This window comes from Phascolarctos cinereus, unplaced genomic scaffold (genome assembly GCF_003287225.1).
Source record: "Phascolarctos cinereus isolate Bilbo 61053 unplaced genomic scaffold, phaCin_HiC Scaffold_2;HRSCAF=192, whole genome shotgun sequence".
NCBI lineage: Eukaryota > Metazoa > Chordata > Mammalia > Diprotodontia > Phascolarctidae > Phascolarctos > Phascolarctos cinereus.
The window spans coordinates 11,136,733-11,153,632 of NW_027555625.1; the positions used below are offsets into that span (position 1 = coordinate 11,136,733).

The 16,900-nt window shown below is 46.6% G+C and overlaps 1 protein-coding gene across 1 annotated transcript in view; it reads left to right on the forward strand.

The window, feature by feature from the left end:
* The window catches only part of SLC4A5 (solute carrier family 4 member 5), a 118,881-nt gene that overhangs the window by 36,304 nt on the left and 65,677 nt on the right, over positions 1-16,900 (forward strand). The window contains exon 4 of the mRNA XM_078149225.1: positions 593-722. Within this exon, the coding sequence (XP_078005351.1) occupies positions 593-722 (130 nt within the window). The remainder of the gene's footprint in view (positions 1-592; positions 723-16,900) is intronic.

Genomic DNA, 16,900 nt, shown 5'->3' on the forward strand with positions numbered 1-16,900 from the left:
ACTATTGGCTCTTACAATTGTCCAGACAAGAGGTGATGATGACCTGGGTGAGGCGGGTGAGTGGAGCAGATGACTTGAGAGATGAAGAATCTAAGGATGAAAACAGGGAGGAGGGGCAGTGAGGGACTGAGAAAAGGCAAAAATGAGATTATGGGAGGATGATGGTGTCCTCATCAGAAACAGGGAAGGAAAAGGGAATGGATGCATGGACACACATTAATGTGGTGGGTTTGTGGGGAAGCCAGAAGCCCTCACTCCATCCTCTCCATCGCGTCTCAGGACACGCTACCCTGCAGGTAAGCCTTGAGCTCCAGTAACCCATCTGGCCTCTTTGGTGGCTAGATGTCAGCCTCAGTCCTCACAGCCCCGGTGTCAGTGGCCCCAGCCAGAAAAGTCTCCTCTTCCTGATGCCAGGTGTCAGCCCAGGTGGGCCGAGGCCTTAGAGAAACTTCTCCCCACAGTCGCATCCCCCCAGGGCTCTCTTCTTCTTGCTCAGGCAGAACCAGATGGCCTCAGCCTCCCCACACCGAGGACACTCTGCCTCCAGGAGACCATAGCAGACTCACCGAGCTACCTGTCTTCTCTCTTTCAGGGTCCCCAGCTGCTGAGCGGCTCCGTTACATCCTGGGGGATGAAGATGGCATTCCCACCCCAACCCTCTTCACGGAGATGGACACCCTGCAACATGACGGTGAGGAGATGGAGTGGAAAGAATCGGCCAGGTAAGGAGATGGTGAGATGGGGGAGGCAATGATAGAAACCACCCCCATTTCAAGGATGCTTTAAGATGCTTCCCCACCACAACCCCGCAAGGAGAGAAGCACAGGGATTATTCATGTTTTGCTCTAATAATAAGAATGTATAGAGACCCTGTCTTGAAGAGACTTGGGTTAGTCCCCCCTCTGTCACGGACTGGCTGTGTGATCTTGGACAAGTCTCTTACGCTCTCAGTGGCCCAGAAAACTCTGGGCTGCAGAGAGGTATGACAAGCATTGGTGGAAGGCATTTCCTCTTCATGGAGGTTCTTTATCAGTGAAGTCACCAACCAGTCCCTGTTCTTACTAATAACAGGTCGTCATTTGGTGGCACTTTCAGGCCCGCAAAGCTTCTTATGCTCACTCTCTTGGGGAGCTCACAATCCCACGCTGAGCCAGCTGCTTTGATTATCCCCATCTTACAGATGAGGAAACTGAGGCTCAGAGACTTGCCCAGTAAGAGTCAAACCCAGGTCTTCCTGACCCCAGGCCCAGGACTCTATCCACTGTGCCATCTAGCGCCCCCATCTCACTTTACACATGAGGAAATAGGCTCAGAGAGATTAGCTCATGGTCACGTAGCTAATAGGTCTCAGAACCCAGATGGGAGCCCAAGTTTTCATGGGCCAGATCTGGGGCACTTTATGCTGTATCTCACACATGCACAGACACACACACACACTCTCACACACATATACATGCACACATATACACACACATACACACACATACTCTCACACACACATACACACACATATACACACTCACACACACTCTCACACACATACACACACACACACACACACACACACACACACACACACAACACACCCTGAGAAATTTCTGACGATGCGGTCCCAGAGTCCAAGGGCAGGGCTGGCCTTCCCTACAGACTGGGCAGAGGGTCCCCTACAAGGCACGACCTGGGCCATGTCAGGAAGCTCACCAGCCCAAAGAACACGTCCCCTCGCCCTAGACCATCACCCCAGAGTCCTCACTGGTCTTCCTGCCTCACGCCTCTCCCCACCCCAATCCATTCTCCATGCAGATAGCTGCATGATTGTCCTCGTATGCAGTCCTCACTGAGTCATTTCCCTACTCAATAAATGTTCCTGACTCCTCCTAGGGAGGCCTGGGCCTCCAGGATTCCAAGTGAACTCCACTGTAAAGCCTTTCTCCACCAGGCCCCAACCTTTGCTCCATTCTCATTAGTTGTTACTCCCCCTCACCTTGTGATCCAGCCAACCCGGCCTTCTCCCTGTTCTTCCCAAGATGCTTCATCTCCTGGTCTTTGCGCTGGCTGGGTCCCGTGCCTGGAATGCTCCTGTTCCTCCCCTCTGTCCCACAGAATCACCCTCCTCCTTCAAGATGCTCGAGCCCCGATTCCGCGTGAAGCCTTGCCTGGTCCCCCCACCTGCTGGCGCCCTCCCTCCCAAGCCACCTTATATTATTATATAACAATGTATATTCATATTTATTCTGTGTAGACTTAGCTATGGACTTGTTGGCCCCCACGTGATGGCTTTATTCTTTGTACCTTATCCTCTGCGCCTAGTACGTAGTAGGCCCACAAGTAAATGCTTGTGGATGGATGGAAGGACAAATGGACAGTACGTTCTCCCAGTGGAATTAGGAAAGGATGGGAGCACGAGTAGAGAGGTAGATGAAGTAGGGTGGAAGGGCATCGACGAAGCAGCAGATGGGAGCGTTCACCTGCAGGCAGGGGGAAAGGCCCAGTGGTTCTTGGGGTGCATCAGCAGGTCCAATAGGGAGGCCTGGGCTCCTTAGGCTGTACTGATGGGAAGACACTGGTGGCACCTGAAAGGGGAGGGTCAGGGTGGGCCAATGGGGGATGGAAGAAGTCCTGCCCTCACCCCCCCAGGGGCAGTCTCTAGGTGGGCGGGGTCCAAGGAGATACCCAAAGGGATATGGCTTCATTAGGGAAAGTGCCAACTTATTCTATGCTGAAGTAAGAGAGACAGGTAGAGACTCAAAAGAATTGGAGGTGTGGCACAGGCAGGGGGGAGGGAAGGATCTCACGATAGTGCTTTAGGGACCTCAGCAACCATCTATTCCAAACCCTTTGTTTTACAGATTGAAAAACTGAGGCCAAGTGATTTGCTCATGGTCACATACATAGTAAACCTCAGAAGTGGAATCCGAACGCAGATTCCATGAGGCACAACCTCATGCCTTTGATGTTTGACTCTTGGGGAGGTAGAAAGCCAAGAGACAGAAAGGAATGAGTTAGATCGGGGCTGGAGAAGGGACAATGATCTGTCACAGGCACTGAGAGGAACAGATTACAGTCAATCAGAGTGAAATAAAGGGTTCCATTTATTCATTCACTTAATCACTCATTTTTATTGTGATTCCACTTGTGGTTAGATCCAGCAGAAGTGGAGAAGGTGGGTAGTCAAATCAACAAGCATTTATTAAGCACCTACTGCATGCCAGGCACTATACTAAGCACAAGAGATACAAAGAAAGACAAATGGAAGGCCAAGTCCATCTTCTAAGCCACAGGGCATCAGTCATATTTCTGCTACCTTATAGCCCAAACTCGTACTGAACACAGGAAGCCAACATTTGAGGAAAGGGACTTCACCCTAGGGTGATTAGAACATGTGTTTGTGCAGTGCTGAGCAGTGACAAACAGGCTTTCCCCACTCCAGAATCTTGTCCCATAGGGATCGGACACTGAGATCTCTGTCTGTCTGTCTGTCTCTGTCTCTGTCTCTCTCCCTCTCTCTCTCTCTCTGCCTTTCTCTCTTTCCCTGAGACATAGAGGGGCAGTGATCTGCACAGATAGGACAGTGCTCACACCAATGATACCACGGAAAGTATTGTGGTTATTTCTTAGGGTGCACTAGTAGACATTTGCCATGGTCCATTATGTTCATATACAGAGGCAGCCTGAGACCTGGAGTCAGGAAGACCTTGATTCGAATCCTATCTCAGATGTTTGCTCTCTGTATGACTTTGGACAAGTGGCCACCTCTCTGAGCCTGTTTCCCAAACTGTAAGATGAGGGAGTTGAACCTGACAGCCTCTGAGCCTCCCTCCAGCTCTAAATCTACAACCCTATGACATGCTCCAATGTCAGCCATCCCTCCAGTCATCGGACAGAAAGCTTGTTTCCATTTGGTTGTTACTACAAATAATGCCTCTAAAAAGAATTTTTCATGGTTTTTTCCTTGTCAATAAAATCCTCAGGGTTAGTCCCAGCAATAAGAACAACTCTCACTCTTAACATATGATATAGTATGGCTTTCCAAAACAAATTTGTGCCGCTTCATGTTGGTGATTTAATCGTGGTGTTGAACCTTGAGAAATAGCTTCCTACCCAGAATCACTGAAACTCTGGTCAGGAAGAGAATTCAGTGGTGACCTAGCCCAGTCCAAAACTGAACAATGGTCCCTTGCAAGGGGATGACAAGTAGATTTCATTATTATTTCCTGTAAAGCCTCCATTTCTTCCGAACTTCCATTTTTTCTTCATCACCACTATCCTCTGTCACCTGGTTCAAAAGCTCAAAGTCATCTCTGTCTCTTCATCTTACTCACCCCAAACATCCACTTTGTCAAGCTTTGTCATTTCTACCCCCACAACATCTCTTCTATCTCTCCTCTCCTCTCCAATTCACACAGCTACACCCCTAGTTCAGTTCACCTTTCCCCACTCTATTGTTGTAGCTTCTTAACGGGCATTCCCACCTGAGTCTCTCCCCAGTCCAATGCATCTTCCATGCAGCTCCCAAAGATGATCTTCCTAGATCATATATCTGACTGAGTCACTGCCCCATTCACAAAGCTCCAGTGTCCCCTGCTACCTCTAGGATAAAGCACCAGCTCCCCATCTCATGTTGAAGAGCTTCCCAGTCTGGCTCCTGCCTGCTCCTAGGCTCTAGATCACTTCTGTCTCGCATATCTCCCTTCCAATCAGACTGGCCTTCTGGCTGTTTCTCATCTGCAACTATTCATCTCTTGTGTTCATGGGTTTTCCCAAGCTATCATCCCTCTCCACCATGCCAAGATTCCCTCCCTCTTCACCTCCTCTTCTTTGAGACACAGCTCATAAACCATCTTGGACATGAAGTCCCGTCCCCACAACAACGACCTGGTGTGTATTTCAGAGGCACTTTGGGGGGTGCCTACATGTTGTCTCCAATTGAATGTGAGTACCTTGAGGACAGGAACTGTCACTTCTGCCTTACTGTCCCTGGAATCTGGCACCATGCCTGGTACTTAGTAGGTGCTTAATAAATGCTTGTTGGTTGACTAACCTGTGCTTGAGACCTCCTATGAGGGAAAGTCCACTCCCCTCTTACATCTCTCTCATTGTTGGGAATTTTTGTCCTGCCATAAAGCCCAAATCCTTCCAAGTGCAATTTCAACCCATTGCTCCTAGAATCTCCCTCTTGGGGCAAACAGAGACCAATCGAATCCTGGGTCTTAAAGGCAGCCATCCTGCGCAGCCCCAACCAAGCCTTTTCTTGTTGGGGTTAAACATCTCCTGGTCCTTCTGCCAGGCCCCATGTGTCTGGAGCCCAGCATCCTGGCTGCCTTCTCTGGATGCTCCTGGGCTTACCTCCAGCTCATCCACTTGGAGGAGGCTGGCTCAGGAGACTCCGTTCCCCTTTAGGACTCTGTCTGAGCCAAGCAGAAGTCACCCTCCCATTTCCCAACCATTCATCTCACTCTCTACCTTTATACTTTTCATACCCTCCCCCTCCCTTCTTTGCCTGCCCCCTAGGATGGGAGAGGTGAGACAGTCCCACTCCGCGGCACACAAGGATTTATCTGGTGATAAGGCAAGTGCATGTGTTGCCATCAAAGTTTTCAGTAGAGAATAACCCATGGGGACCATAGTCTTCCAGCCTTGCCCAGGACATACAGATGCCCAGCCTTAGCTCTGCATTTTAAGTCAACCTTCCACCTAAATGCACTTAAATGAATTTACGAACGGAGTCAGTCCAAATTTCTTACCCAGAATTGTGACCCTAAATCTGGGGATTCGTGGAAGCTCAAGGTTAGACACCTCTGTAGAAAAAAAGCAGGCAAGGTCATGGATGGATATTGTGCTTACATACATGGGGTTCCCAGACCTGAAGTCTTTAATGGAGGCATTGGAACATACACCTGGAACAGTGCCTGACACATAGTAGGGATGACTGATCCACAGGGGTACCCCGGGAGAAATAAGGATGAGCTTCTAAAATGAATATTCATTCATGAATATAAATCAGAAAGTTTTCACATTTGCGTTTTGTTCTTGTTCAGTTGTTTCAGTTAAATCTGACGACTCAACACCCCATTTGAGGTTTTCTTGGCAAAGACACTGGAGCGGTTTGGCATTTCCTTCTCCAGCTCATTTTACAGATGAGGAAACTGAGGCAAACAGGGTGAAGTGACTTGGCCAGAGTCACATAGGTAGTAAGTGTCTGAAGCTGGATTTGAATTCTGGTCTTCCTGACTCCAGACCTGGAGCTCTGTCCACTGCAGCACCACCTAGCTGCTCTCATGTTTGTGTAGTTCTGTAGTATCATCCCAAGGGTTTCCAGCCAAGCCTTGCTCTTCACAGCCCCTGACCCTCACTCAGCCCATTGCCAAGTCTCGTTTCTGCCTCCACCATATCTTGAATATGTCATTACATCCCCCCTCCCATGACTACCGCGGTAGGTCAGGGCCTCATTGCCTCTCCTGACCTGTTGTAATAACCTCAGTGGATGCTCTGCCTCAGGTGTCTTTCCATTCTATTCCACCCTCCACAGAGCTGCCAAAGTGACCATCACCAACCTCCCCTATCCCCCTAGGGCTGTGCATACACACCTCACCCTCACAGCCTGGCCCCAAACTGCTGTCCCAGCCTTACTACCCATCACCCTCCTCCTCGCACCCTGTGGTCCAGCTCCACGGACCTTCTCACTCTTCCATCTCTCATCGCCGTGCCTTCGTCCTGGTTGTCCCCCTACAATAGTAAAATCTCAGCTCTAATCAGGAGACAGAATGATCTCACTGTGGAGAGTCCCCTCTAGGGCTCCCTGCAAACAAGGGGCATGATGGGGTGCCAGTTCCCTCACATATCTGGGGCTCCAGGTTTCTCGGCCCTCTCTCAAAGTATCACTCCAACCAAATAGATCAGGCCTTTTACTTCCTCATGGAGCATGACAGCTCCATGTTCTCTCAGTCAGGCAGCTGCTGGAGCAGTGGGTAGAGCACTGAGCCTGGGGGTCAGGAAGTCCTGAGTTCAAATCCAGCCTCAAACATTTACTAGCCGTGTAACTGGCCAAGGCACCTAACATCTGCCTGCCTCAGTGTTCTCAACTGTAAAATGTGGATTAAATCAGATAGCGATTGGCACATAGGTGCTATAGAAATACTTATTCGCTCCTTCCTCCTCAGCCTAGCAGGAGCCACAGCCCTTTCCATATTCATAGCACAGGTCACAGAAACAACCCTCAGGAAAACAGCCCACTTCACCTGGGTTAGAGTGAGTTAACACATATATGTACATATATCTGTCCCATTAGAATATAAGCTCCTTGAGGGCAAGTGCTGTTTAATTTTTATATCTCTAGTGACTACCATAAAGCCTGGTATACAGTAGGCACTTAATAAATGCTCGTGATTAATTAAACAACCTTGTGGAATAGGTAAAGCAGGTATTTCTGCACATGGGGAACATGAGGGGAAGAGAATTCAAGTGACTCCTCATCTCACATAACCTTCCCCCTTGTCCCTGAGAAGGCATTGGTTTGCTCTCTCTCTGGGGCTCTTCCCAGTGTTAGATGTTGTATCTCATAGCCATCAGTTGTAGTGCCATTCCCTCTCTGCTGAATTTGACCCCAGTGGGCAGTCACATTCTTCTAGTCCAAGAGATATGGGTGTAGCCCTTTTTCTAAATTTCCCGGCTCTGTCCTTACCCTCTTATTCTCTGCCCTTGTCCTCCTCTTTCTCCTTGCCTTCCTTGACAATAGCTTCTCCTCCCATGGTTTCAGCTCTCCTCTCTAGGCAATGGCTTCCAGATCTTCCCTGGCATCCCTCTCAGCTGCCCAATGGCTGGAAGAGCAGGGACAGAGATGAGCACCAAACCCGGGCCTCCCTTGTTGTAGGAGCTTAAAAAACAAACAAAAAAATAAAAATTTGCTCCTAATTTTGGCATTTTGGTTCATTATTTTATAGTTCATTACTCTACATTTCCAGAGCTGCCCAGTTTGGAAATCTGGTGTTATCTTGGACTCCTCCCTTCCCCTGCCCCCACCCAGTACAACAAGTTACCAAATCCTGCCATTCACCTCCCAGTGTGGCTCATCCCTCCCATGCCTTCCCACCACCAGAATTGTCTTTCACTTGCACCTTCCAAAACCTTCAACGCCTCTCCTTTGTCTGGCATTCAGGGTCTTCTCTGATCTGGCCATGGTCGATTTTTCTCCTACTAGCCCCGTGGATGTCCCTCCCCACTCCATTCTAGCCGAACCAGCTTTGCCACCAGCCAAGTGAGGTAGACTTTGGCAGTTGTCTTGATCTCTCCATGCTCCACTTCTTTCACCTGGAGATTAAAAGCCAGGGAACTAGGGGTCCTAGATAATCTCCAGATTCCCAGGTCTCTTCCCATTCAGGCATCCCGAGCTCTTATACTGACAGCACATACATTCTTTATTTGAGGCAGCTAGTGGCGCAATGGATGGAGTGTGGATTTGGGGCCAGGAAGACCTCATTTCCAATCCTGCTTCAGACACTTACTGTCTGTAAGGCTCTAGACAAGTCACTTAATTGATATGGGCCTCAGTTTCCTCCTCTGTAAAATGAAAGGGCACACCTCAATACCTCCAAGGTCCCTTCAAGCCCTAAGTCTATGATAGCATGTCCTAAGGTCCCTTCCAATTAAGATTTCTGTTATTCTAGACCAGGGGCTCTTAACCTGCATTGTATCATGGAACTTTATGGCAGTGTGGTCAATCTCTCTTTTGAGAATCATATTTTAAAATGCATAAAATAAAATTATAAAGGATTACAAAGGAAATACATTCTATTGAAATATGGTTATCAAAATATTTTTAAAAGCTGAGATCCCAGATCCCAGATGAAGACTCCTTGTTCCAGCCCAGTTGTTGTTGTGCATTTTTGCTGGAGTTGTCCCTCCTTAGAATGACCTCTTTGCATTATCTCTTGCTTTTCCCATCCTTCAGGAACTTCCTCCTTCATGAATTTGTCCCTCATACACTCAGCTAAAGGGTATCTTTGCTTTCTTGGAACTCCCATAATGTTTTGTTCTTCCCTAAAGCATCTCTTGTATTGTCTTACTACCACCCTCACTCTTCTGTAAGCTTATTAATGGAAAGAGAACTTGGAGTCAGAGGGACCTGGGTTCAGATCCTGACTTTGCTTCAGATCCAGTCTTCTGCCTCTATCCAGAATAGGACACCCACGATAGTGAAGAGACCTAATATGATGTCATATGGGGACTAGGTGAAAGAACTGGGGATGTCTATTCTAGAGAAAACTGGAGGGTTTATGATATCTGTCTTCTAGTATTTGAAGGGCTGTCTCATCTAGAAAGGACTAGGTTGTTCTTCTTGGCTCTAGAGGGCAACTTTGAATTCAACAAATACAGATGGAGACAGATGTATATAGATACATAGGGAACTACAAATACAGAGACATACCTATACATGTAGATAGATTATAGATGATATGGTTATTGATATAGATGATCTAGACACAGCACCAACATTTTCAAGGCAATGAGCTTAGAGCTGGGCAGATACGAAGACAGAAACAAAGAGCTGTCTCTGCCTTAGTGCTACCAAGAAGCATTTTCTGCTGTAGGTGGCTCATGAGCAGAGCCTTGGAGGATGTTAGGGTTCTGAGCCTCTGAAGAGAAGAAGGGAGGAGGGAATGCCTCCAGGGTCTTGGGAGGTAAGGGAAATGAGAAGTCTGTACAAGCCATAGAGACAGTAGATGGAATCCCGAGATCAGGGAATAGCAGAATGCCAATATGACTAAAGAGAGTAGTGTGAAATAATTCTGGAAAAAAATTCTGGAAATTCTGGAAAGCTGGCACTCTTAGGGCTGGAAATCTCAAGCTGGAGGATTTATATTTTATGTTAGGGGCAATAGAAAGTTATGGAAGACTCCTGAGCAGGGGAGTAATGGTATGCCCTGTGTCTTTGAGGGACTATGTTGGCAGCTGCATGGAGAGCAGATGGAAAGGAAGGGAGTGTGGAGTTAGAGAGGTCCAGGAGGAGTCTACCCAAATGCTCCAGGTGAGAAGCAATGAAAGACTGAACTAGGACAGCAGCCACTAGAGAAAAGGAGATAGCAATTGCTAGCATTTATACAGAACTTTAAGGGTTTCTAAGTACCTTACGAATATGATTTCATAATATCTCACAGCAACCCCAGAAGCTAGGTGCCATTATTATCTCCACTTTACATATGAAGAAACTGAGGCAATAGAGGCGAAGTGACTTCCCCAGGATCATACTTTTAGCAAGTGCCTAATGCAAAATTTGAACTCAGGTCTTCTGGACTCTAAACCTAGCACTTAATCCACAGTGCCATAATTGCTTCATCTGGTAACCATAGAGAGAGCTATTTCTCTCCATTGGCAGGGTCCCAAGTAAGGGTTAGAGAAGTGAGAGGGAGGTGATTAAGTGGGGGCAGTGAAGCCAATGGCTTTTCTCTAGAAATACATGAGAGAGGAGAGATGACCCCTTGGGGGCCTAGCAGGGGGAATAACAGGAATCTCTGGGGCTTTGTTTGGTTTTTTAGAAAGTGGAGAGCAATATGGAGGCTGCCAAAGGGCATACTTAGGTCAGACACAAGTGACAACAGCTAGAGCTACACAGCCATGGAGTGGGAGAGGGTCTTCCAAGAGCCCTCAAAGGATCACGCCATTTCATATTTAACATGCTTCCTCAGCTCTGATGCCAGGTATGCATGTGTGAGTGTTGGAGAAGAGAGAAATACAGAGGTGAAGACAGAGGAGTGAGAGTGTGGGCCAAGTCTATAAAGACATGAAATTAAATACGGATTAATGTAAAGCCCTGCTCCTGTGGCCAACCACACACACTATACAAGGAGGCAGTGTTGTTCAGTGAGAGTACGGCTTCAGAGTCAAGGGATCTGGGTTCAGATTCTGCCTCTGACATTTACTACTTATCTGGTCTTGGGAAATCTACTTCCCATTTCCAGCTTCCTCATCTATAAAATGAGTAGGCAGGATTAGGTCATCTCTGACATCCCAGCCAGCTTCAAATCCATCACCCTACCTATTCTCCTCAGTACAGTAATAGTTGAGCAGCAGTTCAGACAAAAATGATCCAAAGGTGTTAGTGGACCACAAGCTCAATGTGAGTTAACAGTGAGATTTGTATTATGGCCACAAAAGCTAATGGGATCCTGGCCTTCATCTCTAGAGGTGTGGTATCCAGAATGAGGAAGAGAAGAGACTTGCTGGGGCAGCCTTGGAGTTGTGTTCATTTCTGGGTGCCCTGATTTAGGGAAAAAAGCTGACAAGCTGAGTGTTGACAGGCATGATGAGGCACCCGGAGATCATGCCACGAGGAGGCCACGTGGAAAGAACTAGGGATGCGTAGGCTGGGGACAAGGGCACTGCGGGGAGACACAGTGGCTGTCTTCATGTAGTCCAAAGGTTTTCATGCGAAAGAGGATTGAAGTTGGCCCCCAGAGAACAGAAATAGGAACAGTGGGTGAAAGTTACTGGGAAGCAGATTTCAGAGAAATAATGAAGTAACAATACAAGATTTAAATAAGGCAAGATTTAGAAATGCCAGGAGGCAGCATAGAGGTCCCACTGACAATGCAGAGGGTATACATTTGGGGAGCTCAGATTCAGAAGAGATCTCCAAGAGCAGGAGTGCTCAGTCTACCAATCAACCAACTTTATTAAGGTGCTTCCTAGAGGCTGCTAGGGGAAGCCATAGTGCAGAGTGCTGGGCCTGGAGTCAGGAAGATCCAAGTTCAAATTTGAACTCAGGCATTTACAAGCTATGTGATCCTGGTCAAGTCACTTCTTAACCTCTGGATGCCTCAGTCTCCTCAACTATAAAATGGGATAATAAGATCACTAATTTCATGGGGTCGTTAAGAGGATCAAATAAGATAATATTTATAAAGAGTTTAGCACGGTGCCTAGCACACAGTAGGTGCTTAATGAATGCTTTTTCTGTTTCCACCTGCTATATGCCAAGCATGATGCTGGGGACACAAAGACAAAACTTCAGCTCTCAGGAAGCTTACTTTCTCTCAGGCAAGAGAGCAGTTACGTACACGCAGACTAAATACAAGGTTATACAGTGGGGGAGGCATCAGCAATTTAGGGGCTGGAAAGGGCCTCCTGTAGAAGGTAATGTCTGAGCTAAGATTGCAGGGAGCCAGGCAAAGTAAGAAGCAGAGGGCAGGAGGGAGAGCATTCCAGGCATGGGGACACACAAAGCCAGGGAGATAGGAAATCCATGGTCCTGAGCAGCAGACAGAGAGCAGACCAGAGTAGCTGTCCAGAGTACTGGGGAGGGGGTGGAAAAGAGGGATTAAGGTGTAAGAATACTGGAAAGATAGGAGACGGCCAGATTGTGCAGCGGTTTAAAAGTCCATCTGGGGACTTGGAGTTCTTTGGGACAATAGGGAGCTGCTAAAGCTTGTTGAATGGGAAGAAGACTGCTTTGGCAGCTGAATGGAGAAAGGTGTAGAGTGGGGAAGGACTTGAAGCAGGAATACCAATTAAGTAGCTCTTTGGGGCTGTGACTTGCCCAGAGTCACACAGCTAGTATCAAGTGTCTGAGGCCGGATCTGAACTCAGGTCCTCCTAACTTCAAGATTGGAGCCCTATCCATTGTGCCACTTAGCTGCCCAAGTGGATCTTTCAGTAGCTGAGGTGAGAGGACCTGAACTAGGGTGATGGTATTGTGAATGAAAGAAGAGGAATTATGGTACAGATGTTGTGAACCAAGAAATAACCTAGCAAGAGATCTGCTTCTTGGGCTTAATGAGAATAAAGATGGGAGAATATTACATGAAAATATTCTCCTGGGTAAGGAGGAGGAGGAGAAGGAGGATGATGCATGGAATAGTACTAAGGAAGTTGAAAGGAGAGGAGAAGTTGGTGGCAATGTTAATGAGTTCTCTTTTGGGCACAGAGAGTTGGAGCTGCTTACAAACATACAGCTCAAAATATCCAGGCGTTAGTTGGAACCGAGGAGAGACAGCATTTAGCACAGTGTTTGGCACATAGTAAACACTTAATGAATGCTTAACTTGAGAAAGACTAGACCTGGATATTTGGATCTTCAAATCATCTGTTTAGAGAAGTTAATTGAGTCCCTGGAAGCTAATGAGATCACCAAGTGAGATAGGAAGGAGGAAGAAGAGAAGAGAGCATAAGACAGAGCCTTGGGGGACACCCAAAGTTAGTGGGCAAGACCTAGAGGTTCCCCCAAGTGAGTGATACCACCCCTTGGGGGGCACTGGAATGATCAGGGGGAGCAGTAGTAGTCTCAGGTGCAATTGGGGGACATTGAATAAAAGTAAGGTGGCAGTGAAAGCATAAGGAAAGAGAAGAGAAAAAAATTTGAAAAACCATTTGTACATGTTGTATAACAGAGTTTAAGTCGTGATTACATTATTTGCCAAATAAACACACAAAATGCAAGTTATAGTTGATCAGTGGTCAAGTCCACTGACAGGTCTTAACAAGCAAGTGTTTTCAGGTAAGTATGTTGCACGTTGTTGGGAAGTCCAGTGTGCATCAGTAGGAATGACTTGTTTACAATACGATACTATATGGTTACATGATGCAATATTGAGTCACCAAAATTTCAATGCAAGAAAAAAAAACACAAATTTACAATAAATTATTAAATTTAAGATGTGTTATTTTCTTTTAAAAATATTTTATATTTTTGAAATGATGCATATTAAAAAAAACATTAAAGGGTTAAATAAAGTAGATTTCCAGGGGGGCACTGAGTAATTTTTTTAGCAGGAGGCCAAATAAGTTTGGGAACTTCTGTTGTAGATGAAGATCTAGCAAAGGAGAGTTGGGAAAAAGCAGTCAGACAGTAGGGAGAGAAGCAGGAAACAGGGATGTCCAAGAAACCTAGAGATAAGAGAGTATTGACCAGGAGAAGGAGATCTGAAGTGTCACACACTGTAAAGAAGTCCAACACCTGGGGAAAGTACAAAGTAATATACAAGGTTTGAAGGAGGACAGGACAACGTTGACTTAGGTGGGGTGGGAAAGGAAAGCTTCAGGGAAGAAGTTGAACCTTAAAGGATAGGTTGAATTTTAGCAGATAAGTAGGAGGAAAGAGTCCTTCTAGGCATATGGAGCAGCCTGAGGAGGGACATAGAGACAGGAAAATCATACTCAAGGGACACATTTGGCAGGACACATAGAGTGGTGTGAGAGAGAGGTCTGGAGAGCCCTTAATGTCAGGCAAGGAGTATGAACTTTCACTCTGTCTGACAAGAAGGACTCCCTGGGGAGCTTTGAGAAGAGGACTGGTCAGATCTATAGTAAGATAAATCTGGTTGTGCTTGGAATGAGGAGGGAGCCTTGAGGGAGTTGAAGAGAAAGGGCTGATTTCTGGAGCCTAGGCATAGGGGAATGGAAAGAGAGACCTGATCGGTCTACAGGTCTAGGTGAGGATAAGTGGAAGGACATAGAAGGGAGAGGAATCTCCATACATCTTAGTTCCTACTTCTTCCCCCCACCCCATTCTTCCTTCAAGCTAACTCAAGGATATTGCCAGTTGGAGACTAGACCACTCTTTGCCCCCTGATTATACCCTGCTATGTTCCCACCTCTGGATCTTTGCTCACAACACTTCCTGGGGCTGGAATGCCCCCCCCACCTTTCTTTGACTACTAAAGTCCTACCCATCATTAGTTCACTTTAAATGTTATTTTCTTGGGGGCGGCTAGGTGGTGCAATGGATAGAGCACCAGCCCTGGATTCAGGAGGACCTAAATTCGAATCCAGCCTCAGACACATAACACTTACTATCTATGTGACCCTGGGCAAGTCACTTAACCCCATTGCCTAGCCCCCCAAAATAATGTTACCTTCTTCTGTCAGTCTATCAACATGCATTTATTCACTGCTTACTATGTGCCAGGCATTGTGCTAGGCATGACTCTATAAAGACAGAAATCAATCAGTCCCTGACCTCAAGTTGCTTCCATCTATCAAGGGAGACAACGTTGACATCCATAAGTAGATACAAGACACATACAAAGCAGACACAAGTAACCTCGTGTGGGAAGGCATGAGCAGCCTAGGGAACCAGGAGAAGCTGGTGTTTGAGCTGAGCCTCGAAGGAGGCCGAGGACTCCAAGAGGCAGAGGTAAGGAAGGAGAGTATTCCTAGATTAGGGAATGGGTTTTTTTCAGGAGGATTGTTTTTTCAGGCAGGACTGTTCACCTTACTTGTGCCTAGACCCCTTTGACCATCAGGCTGATGAAGTCTATGGACCCCAGCTCAGAATCTTGTGCTTCAATGCATAAAAAGCAAATCCATAGGGTTATTGAGAAAACCAATTATAGTAGAATACAGTTAACAAAGTATTTCAAAAACAAAATCACACCCCAGCTTACTGGCCACTCCCATCCAGATCTCCTTAGACACCTCCTCCAGTCACTCCAAACTACTTGGCCACTCCTAGATCCCTCCCACAGTCTTTCTGTATATAAGGTCCGTTTTGTCTCCATTGAGATTCTGGGATTCTTATAATCTAGCCGCTGCTCTGATTCTTAAAATCTAGCCAATAGCCAATAGCTTACTAATGTTCAGACTCCTTAAGAGTCTGCCCAATATGATGGATGTTCTAATAAACCTTGTCTTTGGTTGAAAAAAAAATCACACACCTCAGGTTAAGACCCAATCCTTGAACTCTGTGCAAAGAAACTTGGAACCTAATGTGTTTAGAATGAAAAATCCTCCATTCCCCACCATCCAACTGGGTGAATTCTCAATATGAGACAAGAGAGTCACTTACCAGCTGAAAAAGCTAACATGATCTTAGACTGCGTTAATCAAGCAAACACCAGGCATTAATTAATGAGATAGTGAATGGAGATCTGGCCTCGGGACCTGGATGCCCTGGACTCAAGGTTCACCTCTGATGCATACTAGGCAAATCACTGACTCTCTTAGTACTCTACTCCATCCCAGGGAGCCAGCCTGAGGGCCAGGAGGGAGGCTTCAGGGAGGCAGATTCAGGCTCTTGCTGTCTGAGGGCAGGCAAGTCACCTGACCTCTATGTGCCTCAGTTTACTCATCCCTAAAATGAGTACAGCAGCAGCTATAGCACTTTCATCATTGGGTTATTGCCAGCTTCCACTGAGATCATGAATGTGAAGGGCTTTGTGAACCTTAAGGCACTATGTAAAAATGCCCATCATCATCATCATTATTATTATTCCATAAGGAAACAATTTGTAACAATTCTGCCTCTCACCTAAAGATATGTGAGGAAAGAGGAGCACAGCAGAGTTGATCAGGGCTCCCCTGAATCTGCCTTTAGATTAACGAGATTACAGAATGGCCCAGAGCCAGGGAGATGTAAGAGACTGAAGCATCTTTTAGCTAGTGGTGCAGTGAATAGAGCATCGGGCATTGAGTCAGGAAGACCTGAGTTCAAATCTAATCTCAAACACTTACTAGCTGTGTGACCCTGGACAAGTCATTTCATCTCTGTTGCCTCACTTTCCTCAACTAGAAAATGGAGATAATAACAACAGTTACCTCTTAGGGTTATTGGGGGGATCAAATGAGATAATGCATACAAAGTGCTTAACACAGTGCCTGGCACATAGTAGGTGCCCTTCTCTTCCTCTTCCACACTTAGAGTAGTCTATTTACACTTTGAAAGTTTTGAGTGGAGCACATGCAGTTTGTGCTAGGGTATTGACCATTGGATGAAGGCAGTTGAGGATTAAATAAAACCCTTAGCCGTGCCCCTTGTGGCATAGATCAAGTGCAAACTGAACCCACTGTAATTGTCCAAAGAAAATCAGCCATGGAGGAAGACCCCAGCTCTTAAGGACTTGCTTGTGTCTTTTAAAAGAGGGGTAGGGGAGGATTTCTTTTCCTCCCTAATCAGCAAAGACACCTTGGC